We start from the raw sequence: 23883 nt of genomic DNA on the forward strand, positions 1-23883 counted from the left end.
CGTGCGAGTAACGTCGTCGTCTCGCCTCTGTGCATCCACTCCGCGCTCTCCCTGCTGGCCTACGGCGCCCGGGGCAGCACCCTCAGCGAGATCCTCGGCGTCGTCGGCGCGAGCTGCCGCGAGTGCCTCGCGCGGGACGCCCGCGCCATGGCGCTGCGCGTCCTCCCGGCGGCCCGTGGCATGGCGGCCAGCAGCCGCAGCTGACGCACGCGTTCGGCCTGTGGCACGACGCCACGCGGACCCTGAAGCCGGCCTGCCGCGACGCCGCCTGGGGTTGCCTCGACACTGAGATTGGCGCCCTCGACTTCCTCAACAGGGTCAGTTTGCAATACGATCAGATCTGTGCGTCTGTCCAGCCGTAGTGATTTTCATGAGTGCTTCCGGTTTCGTTTCCATCGTGCAGCCGGAAGAAGCATGGTGGCATATCAACTCGCGCATGAAGGTGTCGATCAAGGCGTGCACCTTGCCAGGATCGTTCATGACCCGAGGATCGGTGAGCGAGGGCACGCGCCTCGTGCACACCAGCCTCATCCACTTCGGAGGCGACTGGCGCACGCCGTTCAGCAGCTCGATGAACGAGGTGTCCAAGTTCCACCCGCCTCGACGGCAGCGCCGCCGTGGACGCCGAGTTCATGCGCAGCTCCCAGGACCAGTACGTCGCCGAGCACGACGGGTTCAAGGTGCTCAGGATGCCGTACACGGTGCCGGACCCGTACCACGGCATCCTGTCCAGCGTAAGAGCCCAAATCGTTCACACCGAGGCGGAGTCATGGGATGTGACCCCGCTCCCGTACCCTCAGTTCTCCCTGTGCATCTTCCTCCCGGATGCGCGCGACGGCCTCTGGAGCCTCGAGGACAAGGTCCTGTCCGAGATGGGCTCCATCCACGAGCATCTCCTTCTCCCCAGGAATCGCGTTCGGGTCGGCAGGTTCCAGGTACCCAAGCTCAAGATGTGCATGTCCGATGGCACCAGTATAAAGCCTGTCCTCCAGGGTCTTGGGATCAGAGCTCTCTTCTCGGAAGAAGCTGACATGACGAACATGCTGGAGCATGGCGGAACAGGCGAGCCCTTTTTTGTGAATGACGTAGTGCACAAAGCCATCTTCCGGGTGGATGAGGGAGATCAGAGTAGCGAGGTGACGACGACGGATTCTGCTGCTCGCGGTGGGTGCCTTCGGCTGGAGCGTCAGCCGGTGGACTTCGTTGCGGATCATCCGTTTGCGTTCTTTGTGGTGGAAGAAGTGACTGGTGCGATCCTTCTCGCAGGGCACGTACTTGATCCTACACAAGTAATTTGAGGGGTAAGTTTATAATGATTTGTGCGAACAACACTGCCGATTTGTTGAATAATCTCTGCTTCACGCTACCATATTTTGATCGGTTTGGCTATATGAGTAGAGTTTTGCTCCGATGGTCTTTTTAATGAAAAACTGCACGGCTTTTGAACAATGCCTTCATATTCATGGTCATATATCCCATTGTTCCTACCTCCTTCACGGAACACTTGCTTATGAACGAGCGCAGGGACATGAAGATCAAACATAAGCCTCGGTCACTTGCTTTGCTTTTTTTTATTCCCTGTTGTCCGGGCTGGATACAAACATAACAGAATGTCTCCTACCTCCGTGTGACGTTGTATTGTGCTTGTGCCTCTCTGTTTGCTCCATTATAACTCGCCCAGCACGTATTGGACGCCAACGTATTGGACCCAGACTCGGAGGTTTGCGACAATCGACAGCGAACATTGGAGTTTTAATGCGCTTTGTACATTTTGATCCACTCACAGCAACAAGGCCTCAAAAAAAAAAAATATTCACAAGAGCAAGAACATCGAATCGGAAGAACGCTTATTTAAAACATCAGGTATTGATTAAAGCATCTAATGCACACCCGCACAAGGCTACACATGTACACCATAGAGTTTACAAACGATTCTCTCGGATTTCCCCTCTGTCCAACTTATGCAGGAGGTTGTACCACTACTAAACACAACTACAGCCTTCCACAGTAAACATTACGACCAATGTATCATCCCTCTCCGGGGATCAAGGGAGATTTCGATGGTGGCATGAGGCATCAATTGTCTGTGCCAAAGTAGCGATCCCCATACTCTCCCAGTCCAGGGATGACCCTGAATTCCTCGTTCAGACCATAATCGATCTCCGATGTTACGATCTTCAGCAACGGGAATCGCTTGCAAACGCATTGAATCCCTTCAGGAGCCTGCATCCAAAAAAAAAAAAGATGTGGCAGGCGTTATGCAACTTGAAGAAAGAGACATCAAGAGCTGTTCGCTGTGCAAAGAGATATACCGAGATGAGATTTAGGAAAATGATTCGGTCCTCAGGAACACCTTTTCTTATAAGAAGGTCAATAGCTTGATTTGCCGAATTGCCTACAAAACAACAAAGTAGCTCATCAATAGTGGGTAAAGTGAGATGAACTTCTGCTATTTGCTGATAGCCCGATATATACAACGAACTCATTATCAAGCACATTTCTTAAGGTAGGGCCACACTTTATTTATTCAGGACACAGTACAAAGAATGACCAGTTTATTCACCACGGCATCCGATTTTACAAAGTTGAGAGCATTTCCTAACAGATATGCTAATAAACAAGATTCTCGGTTCATTGATTGTACATCTGTGACTGCAAGATTAATTATCCTTGAATGATATTGTATCATGATAACTCACAGTGCAAATGATTTTTAGATGCACATGCGAAATTTCAAGGAATTTTCATTTTTACTGTTACAACCTAAATCAGATTCCTTCAGTTTGAACAGACAATGAGCAGAAACAGAATAGCAGGCAGAACTGACCTGTACCAAGCACTGGATCCAAAAGTAGAACATGCCGTTCAGCAATATCCATTGGAAGTTTGTGATATACAAGCTAGATGCAGAAAGTGTTGCAGTTATTCATGGGGACAAATTTGATCAATCCAAAGTTATTTTTAGAAATCATATCATGGAATCTGAATGCTTACCTGCTGTCCGTTGTCTCCAACACGATGTATTAGAATTTTTCCAATTTTTATTCCTTTACAGCAAGCACGCAATGCATTCTCCATGCTCTCACCACTACAATGAAATGACGTATAAACAGAACTCATTACTCTATAACTCTATTAATACATTAAAAATGTGCACAAGATCAACTGCAAAAATGCATACATCCAAAGGGTAAATTAGGGAACTGATACATGCAACGGACAATGTCATGACATTACAGGTTGATTGCACACAAATGTGAACGTATTAAGCACCATGCGGTCATAAAGATTCATGATGGTAAAGTATGAAACCTACAAGGAAAGGAGTAAACAAGAGGATAATGCGTACATAAGTACTTAAGGAGTCTGGTTAACAATAGTATGTTTCAACAGCATGGCGAATACTGAAAGCAAAAGGTTCTACATGCCACGACAATACAAAGCTCTATGCATAACAATTACTGCTGCGCATGATTGTTTAACATATATTATGTGCCATGGTAGGGTATGTGTCCAACTGCCTATCACTAAGTTCCCCGCTTCTGAAAATGTTTGTACTTGTTTATTGGGGTTGACAGTAGCTTTTTTGCTTACCTTCGCACAATAGACACTCCACAGAGCTTCTTGCAGAAATCGACTCCCATATAAACAGATCCTGAACCAAACAGATGTGGCATGAGATGATGTTCAGTCAAGAAAATGTATTTTTATTACCCAAAGTAAATATACACCTAGCAAAATTTTGACGAAAAGACAAAGTTGTCTGATATGAAAAGGACCATCAACAATCTTTTTAGTTTGGTTCCCAAAGAAACTTCAGACATACAAAATCAAATCTTTTCTGAACCAATTTTATAGCCAACCACAAATTGCCACTTCAAAGCATAATAATATCATCAGCAGTACGAAAAGTCAGCTAGCTATGTAACAATGTGGCACATCAGTCACACTTACACAAATTAGTTACCGTATTAACAATGGGTAATTAATCTGGTAATATCTTGTTAAGGTGGCTGAGTCTTTCGAAACTAATGGTAGACTGTTTTAGCAACTAAGATGTCATACAGTATCAAAGTATTCTAAATAGTTACATAAGATGTTTGTGGAGAACCCAAATCTGAAAGTCAAAAATTCTGGATGGGACAAGATGGGAACATAAATAAATAAGGTGACAACTAAGTGGAAGCAAGATATATGGTGCCACTTGCAAAATACCTGTTGGAGTAATAACCTGCTTTTCTGTAAATGGCAAATGCCCCAGGCCATGCTCTACTACCTGACATGGCAAATTTCATACATGAGTTAAATGAATTAACTCAGCCATGAAACTAAAGAAGGGAAATAAAGGCTATGAAAATATAGTAGTACCAAACGAATCAACCGATCTGAATAAAAAACAAAGTCAGGTGTAGTGATGTCCCTATCACGAATAAGAGTGTGCATTCCTCGGATCTGTCAAAATTGATTATAAAAGGAAAAGGGAATTATGAAATCAGAAAAATAACAGTGTTAATTTAAAAGATTTGTAAGGATTAGTAGCTTTACCTGAAAAGTTGATTGAACTACATGAACATTAGGATAGATTTTGCACAAGTCATGCTGACCAAGCTTTGTACAGATATGTTGAACAATTAGATCAACTGCTACATGGTTATCACCTCCTCGTGGAATAATCACGTCAGCATACTTCTTTGAAGGAAGAACAAAATCATCGAATGCTGGCTTCACAAATCTTCCATACTACATGCCAGAAGAATTTTGTGTTATAATACAGTAATTTATACATTAAAAAAGGAAACATGGAGTGGGCATAAAGATAAACCACAAGGTTATAAAATATGTGAATCACCTGGTCAAGCACCGAGCTAATATCTCTACCTCTTTCAACTGTATCACGCCTGATTCTTCGAGCGAGCCTAATATCAGCATCTGATGGGTGCATCATGGAACCAAAAAAGAAACAAACAAAATTTCAGCTAATACTAGAAGAACCTAATAAATGCTACAGCAAACCAAAATAACAGTAGCAAAGAGGAGAAACCTGTGTCCACAAAAATTTTCATGTCCATCAGGTTGCGAACTCTCTGATCATGAAAGACTAAAATTCCCTCCAAAATGATGACATCTGATGCATTGACCTGACAAAATGAAATTAGACCACCAATAGTTAGGAAAAACGTTGTGAAGCATATCAGGTTACACGAGTTTGGCACTTTTCAACACAGAAATAGGAAATAAAAGGAAACAAAAGATCTCTCAAGTTATTCAAAAGGCCAATGTCATGAACTCGAACTCACAAAGGAAAGGCAACTTTATCATGCTGGCAGGTTTACAAGTAATTGCTACCTTCCTAAAGGTTTCAGAGCACCGTCGGTGCTTCTTGAAATCATATATAGGAACATTTACAGGCTGAGCACGTTTCAGCTGTCCCATGCATTCCAGAAGTTGTTCTGTATCAAATGCATCTGCAAGAAAAGAATACAGTTTATCTCACATTTCAACAAAAGAATAGTCAATTAGCGCTCTGATCACTACCACAGGTAGGATATTCCAAATGGCAAATGAAGTACCAGGGTGATCAAAATTGTAGTCTTGGGCATGTGCAGATTCTTCAGCAGTTAGGCCACGATAGAACGAATCCTGCAAAATTACAAGCCCAAAATGAGATCAAGCTTCTTCAGAAGTCAAACCTAGTTCACAGTAGCTATTCTGACCAATGTGATTCCACAAGGTAGTTAATATGGAAGAGTGCACGAACTTGCTAAGCATTGGCATACAGATTCACAGAAATCTCAGCTTTCATATCTAAGTAAATGACTACGCTACTATCCCTGATCTCCAAACTGGATAAACTGCATAGCTTGGACACACTATACAAAACCAATAAACTACAGAGCAAAATGTATAACAAGACAAAGCAGTAGCAGCCGGTGAAGCTCTCGACCAAAATGAATCCAGCCGCAGAAGCAGCAGTGACAACACTGACCTGGTTCACGAGCACGACGCGGTGGTCGTGCAGCTGCTGGATGATCATGTCGCACACCGTCGTCTTCCCCGACGCCGTTCCTCCCGAAACCCCTTGAGAGAAAAAAAAATCAAGCGGAAATTCACAAACAGGACCACCAGAATGAGGAGCGGCCACTCGTAAAGCACGGGAAAGGGGGTTGGGGACCGGAAGAGCGACCTACCGATGACGAAGGGCTGCCGAGCGGCGGGAGGGGAGGCGAGCTCCACCGCCGCGGCGGCCGCAGTGCCGTTGGCGTAGACGGTGCCGTTGGAATGGGCGGCGGCTGCGGCGCCGGCGGAGGCCCTGGCGGAGGAAGGGGAGGATGGGGCGGAGGGGGAGGAGAGGCGGAGCGCCTCGAGGCGGAGGCCGCTGAAGTGCGCCCCCACCGCCGCCTCCATGACGTCGTCGACCGCCTTCTCCGGCATCTCGCCCCCCGCGCCGCCGGCCGATCGGGATTCGGGATGGGTGTTCGCGGGTTTCAGTCGGTCGGTGGGGCTCTTTTTTCCTGGTGGGCTTGGAATGAATGCGGGCCGCGCTGCCGGATGAGGGCAACGGTGCAGGGAGGCTGGGAATTTGGGAAGTGCACGTTGTTCAGTGGACGAGGAACATGATGCGCAGGGGAGGCACACCGCACGTCCGCACACCGCCGGCACAGGGCCAGATGCGTTCGGTTTCGCCTGTCTGCTACGGCAGGTGCTCCTGCTCTGTTCCCTTTGGCTAGTTGCAAACTGGATCAGGACGAGCACTGTCACCATGCATTGTCTTGGGCGCCTGGATCAAATGACTATCAGCATTCAGTGGTTCAGACTTTCTTCTTTTTCTTGAGGAAAAGTGGTTCAGACTTTCTGTACCGTATACATGCTCAAGCGAATTGATCAGATGGCCGGTAGCCTATCAACATCCTAAACTAACGTTGATTTTGACTTGTTCCTGAAGCACAATGTGCGCGTGCTTCTTATATTTCTTATTTCTTAATGTCCTCGTGTTTGCTAGTGAGGAAGGAGCAATGCACAAGTCTTGTGCTAAATGAGAAACGGCACTGCTAGCGTCCGGACATTCGATGGGAATTTTGCCATCAAATGGTCCGTTACAACATCAAAACAAAACATTTTGCAATATCGAAAATCTATGGTTGCAATATTAAAAAATATACGAAAAAATGACTACATCATTCGATTCTGGGATAGAAAATTTCCACCACAACATGAATATTATATTTCATGCAACATTTACTATGAAACATGCATAAACAATAGTTGCAACATCGATACTTAACTATTGCAACATAGGTCAAGCCGTTTGCAACATAGGTCAAGCCGTCCGATTTTTTTAAGATTCCGGACGTCAATTCTACAGCATTACCGAATGAGAAAAGGCATGAGCTCTTATCCGGTCATGAATATGTCACTTTGGAAATATAGTTAGCCGAAACGAAGGGAGTAGTGAATTTGCTTTTTCTTGCATTGATTGTCAGTTAAAAAAAAACTTTACCAGTAGGAATCCTGAAACGACTTACATTCGTGATCAGAGGGAGCCTTGGTTATTTGTAAACAGCCATGCCGCTTGACGAAAGCACAAGCAAGATCTTTCATCCTTTCTTGACAGCACAGTAAGATTTACAAGAAAGATATAAGGAAACACACACTCAGGTTGTTCTTTAAAAAAGAAAATGTGGTTACATGACACTCACACCGTGGCATCAGGGCCAACACTGAATTTTATTCTCGCTTGACAGTTTTTATTGCAATCTGAGGATCTGTTTATATGATCAACGTGCAGAGTGGATCTAGTTTACAGCAGAAATAGCATATTACAAAAATCAGCTTTTGTTCTGAGGGCCCTCGACGCTCTTCCTAAGCACCGATATGACCTCTCCTGGGTCAGCAGCGCCAAATATGGAGCTTCCAGCGACAATGCAGTTGGCCCCAGCAGATGCTGCTACATCGATGGTTGAAGGACCTAGACCACCATCGACCTAAAAGCAAAATCACAAACTAATTTCAGCGAATTGAAGATGGCCATAAAAATTGCCATGGCCGTTGCAGAATATGTGGACAGGGATGGTGTTTTACCTCTATGTCAAGGGTAGGGTACTTCCTTCTCAGTGTACGAACCTAATTTAACCAGATTTCAGAAAGTGAGCAGAATTGAACTCTATCATAAATATAGAATGAAGAAACTGGGGAGCTAAATGGCATTCTAACAAACAACAATACCTTGTCCATCATTTCTGGCATGAACTTCTGACCACCAAAGCCAGGTTCAACTGTCATCACAAGAACCAATTCCACCGGATTTGCTGCTTCGACCTGTAATTTTCTCATAAATAAACACTTCATGGCTTCACAAAAGCTCACAACAAGAAATGTCCATATGTTACACATTCAGAAAAGATTGGAGAAGATAGCTGAAATAAGTTCTGCGATTAATAGTCAATAACACCAACGGTAAAATAAGTCCCATCAAAAAGGCTTGAGCATCACAGGCTGGATTAGGGATTCACTACACAGTACAAATACTTTTGGTGCGGAAATGCTGCTGGTTATAGTAAATGATTATTGAACATCTGAACAAAAACAATAGAAGGCATTTGTCAAATTGATAAACAGGGTTTAGATGTCGACAAAGGGCACAATTGCTGGAATGGCACAGTACATACATCAACAAACACCATTACACAAACAACTTCCAAGGGTTTATAACTTCAGAACTATCAGAGAACATACACCCAGACTGACATTTACGAAACATTGAAACCCAGATGGCAACACGAAATTCAGAAACCGTACAATCTTAGAGTAGATGAATATAAGCTTACTTCCGCTGTGAACAGTTATCAATAAGGATGCATAAAAATCAGAAGTCATACTAATGGACTTGGTATAAAAGGTTTATGTTCTATGTATACATGATACTTCAGAAGTTGTATTGAGTGCATGAAGTTACCAGGGGAAAAACTTCCTCCACTGGAGTTCCTGGCCTCAATGATACACCAGGCCTCATACCCTTCGATTTAATGCTTTGGATGAGCTCTTGCCAGTTTTCTGCATCAAGAATTTCCATGAGATGAGAAAAACTGAAAAAGAATACACCATCTGCCAACAGAAGTGAGTTTACCTCTGGTTACTTCAATATGGAATGTGAATCCTGAGGCGCCGGCCTTTCCCAATGGTTCTACATAATCTGAAGGATTTGTGACCATAAGATGGCAGTCCAAATATGCTCTAGAAATCAACAAGGGGTCAGCATCACTTGGTGCCCATAGAAACAAAAGTCATCAATAAGCAAAGGAAAGAAAGATCACCATACTTGGTGTGTTTCCTCAAGCTCTGAATCACTGGAGCCCCAATAGTCAGATTAGGAACGAAGTGCCTGCATTTGCAAATAGCCAGCATAGTTAAAATAAAGTACTTACAGGATAAGTTATTTTTTAACTGTTAGAACTAATTTATCCTCAATTTTTCAATTACAAATTGGAATTCTTCATTCAAACTTGGTAACTTTATAATAAGAATTAATCCTTTTTGACAGACATCAACATAGCTTATAACATTGAAATAATATTTCAGACATTATTTTTTAAAAAAAAATTGTTCCCTGGTGAATTAAGTGATTACATAATGAAAAGTGACACTTGTTCATAATAAATTGCTCTGGTGTAATCCCATTCATATAACAAACATGACACGAGCATTCTTCACCATCTTGAAAACAATGCTTATTTTCTCTATTTTGTGCTGAGACAATGCTGGATTGTTGATCTCGGTGCAAAAAAACAGAGTGAGCAGCATGTTGGATTGTTGATCCCAATCCAACAGAATAGAGTGAACAGCATAACGGTTGGCAGATGACCACTTGATGCTTATTGAAACTTTATTTTTTCATTTTTTGCAACTTGCAATCTTTTAATGCTTTTATCAGTGGCAGGATTACATTCCAAAAGGTATGCCAAAAGCAAAACTAAATATCTACTGTTTCCTTTCATAGGTTGGTTCAGATAACATTCAGGTTTATTGTTTCCATGTACTTTTGAATGTGCAGGTCTCCATTTTAATTCTAGACTCTAGATAAGTTACATAATAAGCTCCCCAAAATTCTAGATATATGTATATGTATAGAATATTATGATAGGAAACACATATAGGGTAATCGAGAGGCAGGCAAAAACTGAACAAGAAGGATCTGAACGGGTGGTAAGGACAGTGACAATCTGGTAGGAGATGTTGATTTCAGGCATGCCTACATTCTAAGGTAATTCCTGTAAACCAGAATAAGAGATCTTACAATCATTTGAGCAACTTAAAGGGGGAAAAGATACTTGAGAACAAACTAGGTCCTCATCACCATTAGACACTTCAGTAGCAAACCAAAACAGATGCAACATATCCGCATTGGAAAGTAGAGACCGACTCACCCATCCTGTAAGAAAATATGAAAAATAAAACAGAGGTCAGCATAAGATAACCTTTAAATTTCGAATAAAAATTATCATCAATTCATACAAACATGTACAAAAATATCCTGCTGAATAACAGAGGCAGCGGAGTTCAGCAAAACTGAATACACAAGCGCACAACTGCAAGGCTACCATGAAACAAATGCTTGAGGACAGCATGAGCAGGAAACTGAAACTGATGCAAAGCAAGGTCAAAATTCAGCTAACTTTTCATGCAGACATACATAGTAATACACTAAGGGTAGGATCAAAGACACAAAAGGCCAATTCTGAATAAATCCTACAGAATAGGCGTCACTCTAAATGCCATAGCACTGCATGGAATCGAATTCGCATGGTAATTCATCCAACAGGAAGTTAGTCAACAATAGCTCGATCCTGGCCTCTCGCCACAGGACACAACTATATACCCAGAACTGCTACCGTAGCGTACTCAACCCTACCCAAGAATCTATTGTTCGGATCAGAGGCCAGTATCGTTTTCGTACGAGCGCGGCTGCGCCCTCGAGGGACAAGACTGGTGATGGGACGGGATTGGCCGGAGGTGGATCGTACCATGATGTCCATGTGGAGCCAGTCGGCGCCGAGGCGGACCATGCGCTCGGCCTCCGAGGCGAGGTTGGCGAAGTCCGATGAGAGCATCGACGGCGCTATCTTCGCCGACGCCATGTCCGGTTCGCTTCCTCCCCCGACTGGTGGTGGTTGCTTCCTCCCCTGATTGGAGTAGTAGTTGAGGTCTGAGATGGGGTGGGAACACTGAAGAGAAGACGATGTTTCGTTCGGGTCGGCGGCTGCCCGGCGGCTTGATTCACGCTTCGCGGAGTACGGGAGTAGGTGGACCTGACCCCTTGCAGCTTTGCCCTTGTGTGTTCTAAATTCTGAATTTTGGATGAGGATTTCTAATTTTTTTAGTATGAAGTACTACTCCTATATCAGTTCAATTTAAAAGTTTATCGAGATTTTCTTATAAACGCTATGGCTTATGGTATTCATTGTGTACATTCCCTTTTGAGTGCGTGTAAGCTCTACTGAAAAACCTGCAAGTTTATGCACCTATGATGTGTAATATGATATTGAAAACTTCAACTAAGAAAACTTCCTGCAGGTTAACTTGATCTTTGTGGAGTCTACCATCAACTCTTGCTACAAGAATTTTCTAGGCATTTCTGTCCTTTTCTCTATCGAGAAGAAGACATCTTACATTTCGGATCAAGCTATTCATGTGGTGCTCCCAAACATCGTAGCCTTTCTGCCAATAAATATCACTTCAGCATCAAAGCAATTTGTTTCAACAAACAAAAAAAAAAAGCTCACTGAATCCTGGTACAGCACAGATGCAAGCAAACACGAGTGTTTCTATGAAGCGACAGCTTTAGGCAATACATCCCACGTCCAGGGAACACGTTGGAAGCAAATGGCAGCTGCAGCACAAGTAACAGCTTTAGTCCTTCCTCAGCTCAATGTACTCACGCTTGGTCCCAGCTTTGTTAATGACTACGATTTCCAACTTGTCTCCCTGCATATTTTGCATGTTTTGGATCAGCACAATGGTATACATCAAAGAGAAACAAACACGCAATTTTTGCAATGAGCGAATGCAACTTACAGTGTAGATGTCTCTCTCAGTTGCAGATGCAAATACATCCTTGACTAGATCAATGGCCTCTGATTCCGACAAAGGCGTGACAGCATCCTGCACACATTGAGAAGACTCTTAGGCTCTCTAGAGCTATTGTTATTTTCTAGTCACCGTTTACTTAAGTATGTTGGCAGAACCAGTCTACATCTGCAAGGAAAACAAGGACGCTATACAAACGTTCAGGGCTTACTCTGGCAGGGAGTAATAAAGGGCTAGGTGATTTAAGTTGATTGTCCAAGACTGGCATGATCAAAGAAGATCCTGTTCCCTGAGCACTGTAACCAGTCCTCTCATAGGAACCAACAGCATCATAGGTGAACACGCATCCTTTCCCTGTGCAAGTACAGGACATGCTTATTGGAGTGCTTTAACAACACATCAACAAGAAGTCAAAGACAGCAAATCAACAAATCTCACCCTCACTGTCAAGCCCACCAAGCACATTGAAGGCATAATACGGGAAGAACCGCTTGTAGTACAGGGTATTGGAGAGCAGCTGTGCCATGGCAGGACAGCTCATCCTTTTATTGTGCTGGTGTTGGTATAGCTATACAGACAAATGAAAGACAATCTCACATCAGTGCTGCTGTAGTTAGTGCTTGATATGAGAAAACTGCTTGACATCAACAAAACAAAAGATGGAATGAACATATAAAAGAATTCAGAAGTTAATAAAGTTTCCAGTTGTAAACTTTACCAATTCTCTGGCAGCTAGGTTCTTGTGCAGAGCCTTAATATCACCTTGAAAGCCAGAAGATGCTAGTACACATTTGTCAGCCCTACACACATAAGAGAAAATGTTGAATTTTGGGCACTAAGAGTGAGCAGCAATGCAGCATGCTCAACCTTAAATAAATATTACATAAATAAGTGCTCCCATAACCATCTTTTTGATACAGCACACACAAAGGACACTGAGGAACCTCAACCAATAACAGCAACACAGGTAAACAAAACAGAATGATATACTAGTGACACTGAGTATCCTTAATTAAGGCTTTAGTTGTGTATCTATGGTATTCATTCAAAAAATAGAATAATTTTATAGAACAAAGCCTCAAATTCAAAATTTTAGGGCAAAATAATCAACAACTAGCCATCGGAAGGCTATTCTGCACAAATAAAGTTGTAGCGTAACAAATTCACATCAGAACTGAGCAAAAGAAGTGCCAGCCATCTTTAATGATTATTTGTAAGATATCTGTACATAAGTAGCAATACAAAAGCAGCTCAAGAGAAACCAGTATGCAGGTGCAAATTATTATACACCAACACAGACAACATAAGTTTGATATATCAAACAAAAACACAGCTATCAAAGCCTGCTAAAATGTTCAAAACAAACTCAACCGAACATTGTCTTGCCTCTTGCATGTTAAAAACATATGTTAACAGAAAGACCCCCGAGACAACCCAACAGGAAGAAAAAACTCCATGGTTTAAGTGGTGACAAAGTCGAAGCTCAATGTAAATCTTGATGGAGGAAAACAGCAAGATCCCAGCAGCGCAGCCAATATGAGAGTAAACCTACATGCCCTTCCCTACATGATATCTTAATGAATTGTCAGTCTGCCAGAACCAAGAGTTCCTTTCCTTTTAGCAAGGCATGTTCCCCTTCTGATTCAGTAACCAGCATTTAGTACACTGTTATATACAACCTATTTATCCTAATGCAAGAGCAAACACAAGAACATGTAAGCTTACACTAGGAAGAATTAACCACATAACCCAGTGTGATCAGCATTATTTAAGGTAAGTAAATTGATGGGCTACAGAACGTATCACAGTCGCAAGCCCATCAAACACTATATGATACAGAGAGTAACGCACTGAATTAGCTAGCAATTAACGAAAAAATGACAAGGCAGAAGAAAAGACCTAACGTAAAGTAAGGTATTTTCCCCCAATTTCCGCCCCAATCCTCCAAAGACCAAACCCTAGCTACATCAATCAGCGGCAGCACCAAATCCTGTTACGGATCACGTATCCCCTCTCAACAATCCGACTTCACACTACTCAAGTCTCCCAATCCACAAACCCTAAAGCCCAGGCGGGCAGATCGAGGCAAGCGGCTGGGTTAGGGGACTCACAGGTCGCAGATCTTGGAGTGGTCGCGCGTGAGGATGCTGTATCCGACGGAGAGGCGGGTGTCGGCTGCGACGACGCAGTAATCAGCGCCGGCGATGGCCACGCAGGTCCTGCATAACCAAAAAGACCCTCGTTGGAGAGCAGAGGATACGGCCAGCAGACGAGCGGGGTAAGGGGGAGGAAGGCCGCAGGGAGCCTACCCGCCGTTGTTCTCGTAGACCCAATCGCCGCGCCTCGACATCGCGGTGGCCGGAGTGGACTGGCTGCTCGGACGACGGGTGGTGGTGGAGTCGCCGGAGTTGGAACACGGAACACGAAGGGGAGCAGTGGACGCCGCCTTGCGCTTGGTTTCTTCCCCTTAACCCGAATTCGTTGAGGACCTTTTGTGGGCTGTGGGCCGAGACGGATTGGATTTTGGTCTGCATACAGTTCCAGCCCAACGTATTTTTTTCCGGAAACCCCAAAGAAAAACTCGGTTTTTTATCCTTTTGAGTGATAAAAAAAATTATAATACTCTACGTGTTTGCAAAAGATGGAAACCATTTTTTCTGCCAAAGAAGGATGAAACCATTTGAATTTTTTATTCACGTGAAATCAGTTATATGGGTTATTGTCGGTATTTAGACCGGCAACCTACCGAGAGGGTGCCTGAGGTAGTATTTTATGTGTGGGGCTGGCCGAGATCAGGAACTCAAAGGTGAACTCGAACACACGATTTAGACAGGTTCGGGCTGCTTAGATCGCGTAATACCCTACGTTCTGTATGTTGGTTGTATTGTATTGATTGAACTTGTTTGGTGCGGGTTCCTACCTCACCTTATATTGCCGGGGGCAGGGTTACAGGTCAGTTGTTTACAAGAATATTAGTCGGATTCGACTAACGAGTCCTACTCTAATTGCTATGAGTAATTTCCTAATCATTGACTAGTTCTTGTCCTCCACGTAGACCACGCCGTCCTGCACCGTAGTCTCCATGTCTAGCACGTCTCATGTACAGACCCGTATCTAGGACTGTTTAGACCTTCTGGTGGGCCCATAGATGTATGGATGACAAGCCCACGAGTACTTTTTAGTCAAATGTAGCAGTCCCGATACTTGTGTAGGCATTTCCGACTAGTTTGTGGTGCTCTTCGAGTACTCCATCGGATTGAGCCTTCAAACGTACTCGAGTACTGCCATGCGGCTAAAATATGCTCAAGCCTCATATAACTTGGTCTTGAATCTTCAATATTGAATTTTATATGGAAATGCGATGAAAATCGCACTCCATATGGAGTAGTCCCCGAGGCTTAGGTTGAATCGAAGAATCAGGCTGAAGGTCGATCTCGTAACTGCACATCTCTTTTCCTTAAAATGCAAAGGAAAAACTTTTTACCCGATGGGCACGTGGCACACAGTCCCCGAGCTATTACACGACTAGTTTGGGTACAAGGGTCAACCGCTGGTCAACGTGACTGTTCGCCACCAGTAACCTTATCTCTTTCCGAAAAAATTGGAAACTATCAAGCGATAACTACGGACGTTTAAAAATAGAATATTCCCATTAATCTTGCTGTTTTAACTGTGTCGCAGTTATAAATAACGGAGGAAATCATCCCTTCCGTTTCACACGAGCCATCTATCCTTTCACCTTCCACACTATAACCCTAGCGCCGCCGCTTGCCCAATCCTTGAGCTCGAGCGCCATTGTCCCCCACTGCTTAGCCCTCGAGCGCATGCGCAAGAAAACCCTCGTGGCAGCACGAATGGGACAAATGCGACTTCTAGCAAGGCGGCGGAAAGCAAGAAGACGAAGGCAGCGAAGAAGGAAATCCAGCTGTCGGCACCCAAGTATGGGAAGACTAACCGGACGGCCCCGCCAACCCAAGCGTGCGCCTAGAAGAAGTCCGTACTAAAGGAGACGGACATCCAGGCCTTGGTGGATGCCAATCTTCTCCAAGACCAAGAGTTCATCAACTGGAGAAAAGCCTGCGGCAACCCCTAGCCAATGGAGAACTACACTCATGAGACGGTAATCTTCACGTATTTTATTAAGCGTGGTTTGGCTTTGCCCACATCGGACTTCTTCTGCGGGTTGCTGAATTACTACAAGTTGGAGTTATTCCACCTCAACCCCAACTCGATTCTGCATATAGCGATTTTCATGCATCTTTGCGAAGCATTTCTCGGAATCCAGCCGCATTTCCAACTCTTCCGTAAGTTCTTCAGAGTCAAGCCCCGGCCCAGGATGGACCATCCCGAAGTAGTGAGGGGCAGGCACTCAATTGTGGGAGAAGGTCAAGGGCTTGTACTTGGATTACGAGCTGATTGACTCCCATTCTAGCTGGAAGGAGAGGTGGTGTTACATCGGTGAAAGTGCATTTGGCCCCCTAAGTGGGTTTTGGTGTTGATGACATGTATAATTAGGGGACTAATGATTTTTGCAAATAATTAACATGTTTAAAATCCTAAGAAGTGCAAAGGTGTAAGAAAGAACCCCAATTTAATTGAAGAACGATGTTGGAGCATAAAAGAGTACCTTTTTATACTTTCGATTTTTGAAATTGAGTATACGAACACCGTACTATAAAGGGGGACGCGGATGGATAGCTTGAAGATGTCAAAGTGCTTGTTTGAGATGTTAACCACCCATGAGAGATACCACTCACACATTTACACATTTAATTTCTCACAATTTCTATGAGTGTTGGAAGTTCCGACATGGGATCGGAAGATCTGACACCTGCCGGAAGTTTTTAAAAACTTCCGACAGAGGGTGCTCAGCGGATTTAATTTAACAGAGCTGGAAGTTCTGATAGAAGGCACTAGAAGTTTCTAGTAACTTACGGCAAGGGGTTCCCAGCCGTTTTATTTGAACCGTGTCGAAAGTTCCGACAAACACTTAATAGCTCTGCAACGGCTAGTTTTTGGGGTTCATGTATTTATACCGCCACATCACCCCTTCATTGACTGCTGACCTAACCCGAGACAAACACCTTCTTGAGCATTCAATACTCCTCCCCACTCTCTCCTTGAGCTAAATTTTTGAGAGTTTTGAGTTAGGGCTTGAGTGGGAGAAGGGTTGGAGGTGTGAGACTTGTGACTTTAACTGTGAGGTCCAACAAGTTCATCTCAAGAGCACTTGAAGCATCTTCGACCTTTGATTCGTGTTTGTTACTCTTGAAGCTTACTTCTAGATGGTTTGGCATCGTCCGTTTGAGCGCCCTCTTTGTGTGGTGTGCCCGGGAAGTTTATATTACCCATTCTCTTCGTGAGGATTCATAGTAAGTGACCCAGTCCTTTTTTTGTGGTTGATTAGGAGAGGTAAAGGGTTAGTGAGGACCCGACTCTTTGTGAGCTCCTCAACGGAGACATAGCTTCCTTTGTGGAATTGAACTTCGGTACTTCGGTAAACAAATCCTTTGTCTCATGTGCTTATTGTGTTCCTCTAGTTCTTATTGACCAAGAAGCTTGTTTTGTACAGATCTATGTATTTGTGAAGTTCCTCTTATACATATCACTTGCAATAGTCTCTATTCATCAGTTCTAATCTTTTGATTCAAATAGAATTAGCTCAAGTTTTATTTTAAATTTCGTTCAGCTCATTTCCTGTCGTCGGAAGGTCCACCCGTGTACCAGAAATTTCGACCCTGTCGAAAGTTCTGGCACAGTATCGGAAATTCTGACGTGTCTAACACCGCTACGAAGTTTCTAAGGAAAATTTTAAAGTGAACCTATTCACCCTCTTCTAGGCATCACAAGATCCTTTCAATTAGTATCAGAGCCTAATCTCTTAATTAAGGCTTAACCGCTAAGGAATTCAAGATGTCTTAAGGTGGGGATGGACTTGCCGCCACCGAAAAAGCCACCGCTCGAGCCGCTGCCATTGTTGGTGCTACTCCAAGACTTGGAGGAGGTCCCGTGGACCCCTTTGGTTAGCTCCCAGGGAGTCGACCACCCTCCGTACATGTAGCGAGCTCAAGTGATGATTCGAGCTCAAGGGATGAACTTGAGGGTAAGGACTTAGAGGCCAAGAAAAGAAGAAAAGAGAAGATGAAAGCCAAGATTGAGAAGAAGGCGAATAAGTTGATGAAGAAGAGGATCAAGGAAGAAAGAAACAAGCATCCTTTCTTCGAGTTTCATCAAGTTCCTCCTAACTACACAAATGCATCATCTCAATATCCTTCTTCACAATTTCAATCCGTCCACCTGGAAAAACCTCATTACTTTGATGGGACGAATTATCCCAAGTGGTCATATGATATGAAAATACATCTCTACGGGCTTCACCCTTCTATTTGGGAAGTTGTGGTTGTAGGTGTGACTCCACCCAAGAATGGTATACCGACGGTCGAGCAAGCTCAAGATTACTTCCGCAATGCACAAGCCGTAAGGGTCATCACCGGCTCTCTATGTGCTCAAGAGTTCAACAAGGTCCGCTCCATTGAGGTTGCCAAGATGATTTGGGATACACTAAAGGAGGCACATGAGGGGACTGATCAAGTTAGAGAAGGCAAGATGGATTTAATTCATGAAGAGCTAGAGCACTTCATCATGCTTGAGGAAGAAACCGTGAGGCAAATGTTTGATAGACTAATGCTCCTTGTGTCGGACACTAGATCTCTTGGAAGCACGGATTGGGATGATCCCAAAGTCACCAAGAAGATGCTTAGAGCTTTCACTGAAAGAAACCCTACTCTTGCCACCATGATTAGAAGAGATCTAAGTTTCAAGACAAATACACCCAATCAACTTCTTAGTGAAATATTACAGCAAGAGTTGGTTGAGAGAGATGTAGCCAAATCTCTTAGCTTGAGGATGAACAAGAGTGTGGCTCTCAATACTAGCTCAAGTGTCATGGTTGAGTCAAGTCCACAAAACTCTCAAGTCAAAGAAGGAAGACTCAAGTGATGAAGGAAGCACCGATGAAGAAACCGCATTTTCCATAAAAAACTACAGGAAGTTTTTGAAGAAGAAGGCTTTTCAAGAAGAATGGTGATGATAGAAAGAAGACATTACAAAAAAGATGCTATGAGTGCAAGGAAGTTGGTCATTTCATTGCCGATTGTCCACACAAGAAAAACAAGGATATGGAGGAGAAGAGATACAACAAGAAGAGTAAGGACTACAAGAAGAAATATCGAGGTCAAGCTCATGTATGGCAAGGATTCTAGTGATGAAGACTCCAACAAATAATGTATGTCAACTCTAGCCATACTGAAGCCTCCTACACCAACAAGACTCTTCAACAACACCTCCGATAATGATGATGACACTCCTTTTTGTCTCATGGCAAATGGGACCAAGCTACTAGATACAACAACCTCCTCCTCCCTCTTCTCCTCCATATTTAGTAATGTGCAAAATAAGTTAGAGGACGAGGAAGAAAAACATAAAGCCAACATGATAAAAGAATTCGGAAGAAAGGTTATAAAGAGATTAAAAAGCTTTTGGAGAAATTGGAGAAAAAGAAGGAGTCTCTCAATAGGCAAGAAGACTTACTCATCCTTGAAAAGGAGAGAAACCTTGCTTGAGAGAAGGTTCTTGCTAAAGAAAAGGTTAAGGGTGAAAAATTGGCTATTGACTTGTCTCTAGCTAATGATTCAAATGAGAGGATGTCAAAGGTGCATACTTTGACAAATGAATCTCTAGCTTCTCTAAAGGCCACTTATAGTGAACTTCAAGAAAGCTTCTCATGCTTAATGGTCAAATTCAAAGACCTTGAAGTTAAGTATAGTGTTCTTTGGGAAAGCACCAAAACTAATTCCAAGGAAAATCTTGACTCCAATATCTCCACAAGTGAAAGTTGCTCAATATGTTATAAAATTAATGTAAATGCTTGTGTTGCTAACATTGCTAAGTTAGAAGAGTCAATCCAAGCAAGGGATGTTCAAATCAAAAGATTGAACATGCTAGTGGCACAAGGTTATGAAGGCAATGTCAAGCCCGAGCCTAATATCAAGTATAAGGCCGGGAGGCATCCTAGCCATATGGATGGGCTTGGACACTACAAGGGAAGCAAGGTAAATGATCGGAAGTTGGTGAATGGTAAGGAGGTCCTCATGTTCAACAAAGGTGCAAACCTTGGTGACTTGATGGACATGGCACATGGTGGGGCAAAGACCAATACACCTCAAGTCAAGCCAATGGTCAAAGCAACTACCAAGGTAAACATTATGGAAAAATCCATGACAAAGTCAAAGGACAAGGTGGTTGCACATGTGCCCTCACCAAACTACACCACCGACTACATGGTTACGAGATAAAATAGTGGTCAAGTATTTTGGTGCCTACACGAAAAAGGCTATCTTTAGAAGTGTGTGGGTTCCAAAGATATATCCATCTAACCAACAAGGACCCAAATCTTTTTGGGTACCTAAATTTCGAGCTTAACTTGTTTTGTACGCCTACTCCTCCAGTAGCACCGCATGATTGCTTGATAGTGGATGCTCAAATCATATGACCGGGGAGAAGGATATGTTTTCATCCCTAGAGCACTATGACACACCTAAAGAAAGTATTGTATATGGAGACAATAGCAAAGGGGATGTAATCGGAATGGGTAACATTGCTATCTCAAATGACAACTCTCTCTCTAATGTTTATTTGGTTGAATCTTTGGGATACAATTTGTTATCCGTTTCACAATTTTGTGAGAAGGATTACAATTGTTTCTTTACTAATGAGGGTGTGACCGTCTTTAAATGGGAGGATTTCTCTATTGCTTTTACGGGTCACTTGAAGGGCAAGCTCTATCTAGTTGATTTCACAATGGATAAAGTTGAGCTCAAGACTTATTTAGTGGTAAAAACTAACTTGGGTTGGTTTTGGCATCATCAACTAGCCCATGTTGGGATGAGAAACTTGGCCAACTTCAAAAGGGTGATCACATCCTAGTACTAACAAATGTTGTCTTTGAGAAAGATAGGATATATAGCGCATGTCAAGCCGGAAAGCAAATTGGTGCTCCACACCCCACCAAGAACATCATGACTACGTCAAGATCATTGAAGCTTCTACACATGGATTTATTTGGACCCATTGCTTACGTTAGCATTGGCGGTAATAAATACAGTCTTGTTATTATTTGTGATTTTTCCCGTTTCACTTGTGTATTCTTTTTGCATGATAAAAGTGAAGCTCAAGGGATAGTCAAGAAATTCATTAGAAGAGCTCAAAATGAATATTAGTTGAAGATCATGAGGATAAGGAGTGACAATGGCTCGGAGTTTCGAAACACTAATATTGAAGAATTTCTTTATGAAGAAGGGATCAAGCATGAGTTCTCCACTCCATACACTTCTCAACAAAATGGCATTGTGGAGAGAAAGAATCGAACCTTGATTGAAGCCGGAAGAAACATGCTTGACGAGTATAAGACCCTGAATATTTTTTTTGGTGGAAGCAATTAACACGGTTTGCCATGCCATCAGCCATCTCTACCTCCACAAATATTTGGGCAAGACATCCTATAAGATAATCACCGGTAACAAACCCAAGGTGCACTACTTTAGAGTTTTTGGGAGTAAATGTTTTATTCTAAACAAGGAACCCACAAGCTCCAAGTTTGCACCAAAGGTTGATGAAGGCTTTCTACTTGGTTATAGTACTAACGAACACACGTATTGTGTCTCCAACAAAACCACCGATTATGTTGAGATCACGGTAGATGTGACTTTTGATGAATCCGATGGCTCTCAAGTAGAGCAAGTTGATAAAAACCTTGTAGATGATGAGGAGCCACCAAGTCAATCAATCATGTGAATGGGCTTGGGTGAAGTAAGACCGCGTGAAGTTGAGGCTCAAACACTAGAAGAAAATGACAATAATGATCCATCATCATCGACAAGAGTTGAACCACCAAGTTCTCAACAAAACTAAGATCAAAGTCAAGTTCATGGTGATGACCAAGCTCATGGCATTGATCAAGGAGGAGAACAAGGAAGTGAAGCTCAAGAAGATCATCCACAAGTTGAAAATGATGATGATGGACCAATTCAACATCAATCACAAGTGCCTTATCCAAGAGTTCATCAAAGCATCCAACAGGATCATCCCGTTGACAACACAATTGGAAGTATCCAAAGAGGGGTAACTACTCGTTCACGTTTACAACCTTTTATGGATGTTACTCGTTTGTTTATTTTTTGAAACCTCTCAAGGTAGATTAAGCACTTGATAATCTGGATTGGGTGATTGCCATGCAAGAAGAATTAAACAACTTCATAAGAAATGAGGTATGAGAGTTGGTTAAGAGACCAAAGCAAAATGTGATTGGCACCAAGTGGATTTTCTACAACAAAAAGATGGATATGGTGTGGTCACAAGAAACAAGGTAAGGTTAATTGCACAAGGTTTCACTCAAATTGAAGGTTTGGCTTTCGGTGAGACATATGCACCCGTAGCTAGGTTTGAGTCAATTCATATTTTATTAGCCTATACTACTCATCATGATTTCAAGCTTTATTAAATGGATATGAAAAGTGCATTCTTGAATGCCCCCCTATCCGAGTTGGTGTATGTGGAACAACCGCTGGTCTTTGAAAATCTAAAATTTTCCAACCATGTGTACAAGCTCCACAAGGCAGTCTATGGGCTTAAGTAAGCTCCTAGAGCATGGTATGAATGGCTTAAAGATTTTCTTCTCAAGAATGACTTTGTCATGGGCAAAATCGATTCCACTCTTTTTACTCATAAAGTTAATAAGGATATATTTATTTGCCAAATATATGTTGATGACATTATATTTGGTTCTACTAATCAAAAGTTAGTGAGGAATTTAGTAGGATCATGACCAAAAGGTTTAAAATGTCCATGATGGGTGAATTGAAGTTCTTTCTTGGATTTCAAGTCAAGCAAATGAGGGAAGGGACTTTCATATGTCAAACCAAGTACATAAAAGATATGCTCAAGAAGTTTGACATGGCCGATGCTAAACCCATCAAGACACCCATGGTATTGAATGGGCATCTGAATCTTAATGAAGAAGGAAAATCGGTTGATCAAAAGGTATATCGCTCCATGATTGGCTCTCTACTTTATCTTTATGCATTTAGGCCGGATATTATGCTTAGTGTGTGTATGTGTGCAAGATTTCAAGCTAATCCTAAGGAATATCATTTGATGGCTGTTAAGAGAATTTTGAGATATTTAGTATATACTCATAACCTAGGCTTATGGTACCCTAAGGGCTCCACTTTTGATCTACTTGGCTATTTCGATTTAGATTATGCTGGTTGCAAAGTAGATCAAAAAAGTACAACCAGGACTTGCTAATTTCTTGGTAGATCCTAGGTGTCTTGGAGATCTAAGAAGCAAAATTTGGTTGTTTTATCCACCGCCGAAGCCGAATATGTGGTAGCCAGTGCTTGTTGTGCCCAACTCTTGTGGATGAAACAAACGTTGAGTGATTTCAGTTGTGAGTTTAGCAAAATTCTACTCTTGTGTGACAATGGGAGTGCCATCAAGCTAGCTAACAATCCGGTGCAACACTCTCAAACAAAGCACATAGATATTAGACATCACTTCTTAAGAGATCATGAGGCTAAGGGAGATATTGCTTTACATCATGTGAGCACCGAAAGACAACTTACTGATATCTTCACTAGCCTTTAGATGAGCAAAGGTTTTGTGCTTTGAGGAATGAGCTAAATATCTTGGATTCTCATAACTTGGCTTGACTTATTGCACATACTTGATTGTTGCCTAAATAGG

At 42.8% G+C, this 23883-nt stretch overlaps 4 protein-coding genes across 4 annotated transcripts; 1 reads left to right on the forward strand and 3 right to left on the reverse strand.

Annotated features, from left to right (window-relative positions):
• Positions 1-632: 632 nt before the first annotated feature.
• LOC101786412 (serpin-Z6B) lies at positions 633-1298 on the forward strand. Its single transcript, XM_012843709.1, has one exon. It carries the CDS (start codon positions 633-635, stop codon positions 1296-1298), a length of 666 nt encoding a protein of 221 aa, XP_012699163.1.
• Positions 1299-1826: 528 nt separating this feature from the next.
• LOC101768331 (uridine kinase-like protein 1, chloroplastic) lies at positions 1827-6733 on the reverse strand. Its single transcript, XM_004957224.4, has 14 exons — positions 6189-6733; positions 5987-6078; positions 5571-5640; positions 5347-5465; positions 5042-5138; positions 4850-4929; positions 4546-4740; positions 4369-4452; positions 4216-4276; positions 3595-3655; positions 2995-3088; positions 2828-2900; positions 2313-2395; positions 1827-2223 (listed from the first exon to the last, which is right to left on the reverse strand). Exons 1-14 carry the CDS (start codon positions 6430-6432, stop codon positions 2077-2079), a joined length of 1500 nt encoding a protein of 499 aa, XP_004957281.2. The 5' UTR covers positions 6433-6733; the 3' UTR covers positions 1827-2076.
• An 837-nt stretch (positions 6734-7570) lies between these two features.
• LOC101768734 (ribulose-phosphate 3-epimerase, cytoplasmic isoform) lies at positions 7571-11313 on the reverse strand. The gene is made up of 8 exons (XM_004957225.3): positions 11019-11313; positions 10422-10426; positions 9317-9379; positions 9125-9231; positions 8954-9051; positions 8224-8316; positions 8080-8121; positions 7571-7982 (listed from the first exon to the last, which is right to left on the reverse strand). Exons 1-8 carry the CDS (start codon positions 11130-11132, stop codon positions 7827-7829), a joined length of 678 nt encoding a protein of 225 aa, XP_004957282.1. The 5' UTR covers positions 11133-11313; the 3' UTR covers positions 7571-7826.
• Positions 11314-11563: 250 nt separating this feature from the next.
• On the reverse strand, positions 11564-14551 carry LOC101769139 (proteasome subunit beta type-1). Its single transcript, XM_004957226.3, has 7 exons — positions 14391-14551; positions 14193-14300; positions 12800-12881; positions 12520-12649; positions 12293-12435; positions 12070-12156; positions 11564-11979 (listed from the first exon to the last, which is right to left on the reverse strand). Exons 1-7 carry the CDS (start codon positions 14429-14431, stop codon positions 11905-11907), a joined length of 666 nt encoding a protein of 221 aa, XP_004957283.1. The 5' UTR covers positions 14432-14551; the 3' UTR covers positions 11564-11904.
• Positions 14552-23883: the final 9332 nt, after the last annotated feature.

This window comes from Setaria italica, chromosome II, assembly GCF_000263155.2.
Source record: "Setaria italica strain Yugu1 chromosome II, Setaria_italica_v2.0, whole genome shotgun sequence".
Classification (NCBI taxonomy): domain Eukaryota; kingdom Viridiplantae; phylum Streptophyta; class Magnoliopsida; order Poales; family Poaceae; genus Setaria; species Setaria italica.

What these genes read in the sequence shown, in the direction of transcription:
- LOC101768734 (XM_004957225.3), bottom strand. Translation starts at nt 11,132, where the DNA reads ATGGCGTCGGCGAAGATAGCGCCGTCGATGCTCTCATCGGACTTCGCC. An exon ending in AGCTTGAGGAAACACACCAA is followed by an intron (nt 9,232 to 9,316) that starts GTATGGTGATCT and finishes GTTGATTTCTAG; the next exon opens with AGCATATTTGGACTGCCATC. An exon ending in TGGAGGAAGTTTTTCCCCTG is followed by an intron (nt 8,317 to 8,953) that starts GTAACTTCATGC and finishes AGAAAATTACAG; the next exon opens with GTCGAAGCAGCAAATCCGGT.
- LOC101786412 (XM_012843709.1), top strand. Translation starts at nt 633, where the DNA reads ATGCGCAGCTCCCAGGACCAGTACGTCGCCGAGCACGACGGGTTCAAG.
- LOC101768331 (XM_004957224.4), bottom strand. Translation starts at nt 6,432, where the DNA reads ATGCCGGAGAAGGCGGTCGACGACGTCATGGAGGCGGCGGTGGGGGCG. An exon ending in GGAGTGTCTATTGTGCGAAG is followed by an intron (nt 3,089 to 3,594) that starts GTAAGCAAAAAA and finishes ATTTCATTGTAG; the next exon opens with TGGTGAGAGCATGGAGAATG. An exon ending in GGATCCAGTGCTTGGTACAG is followed by an intron (nt 2,396 to 2,827) that starts GTCAGTTCTGCC and finishes GTTGTTTTGTAG; the next exon opens with GCAATTCGGCAAATCAAGCT.
- LOC101769139 (XM_004957226.3), bottom strand. Translation starts at nt 14,431, where the DNA reads ATGTCGAGGCGCGGCGATTGGGTCTACGAGAACAACGGCGG. An exon ending in CACTCCAAGATCTGCGACCT is followed by an intron (nt 12,882 to 14,192) that starts GTGAGTCCCCTA and finishes TTATGTGTGTAG; the next exon opens with GGCTGACAAATGTGTACTAG. An exon ending in CTGAGAGAGACATCTACACT is followed by an intron (nt 11,980 to 12,069) that starts GTAAGTTGCATT and finishes CAAAATATGCAG; the next exon opens with GGAGACAAGTTGGAAATCGT.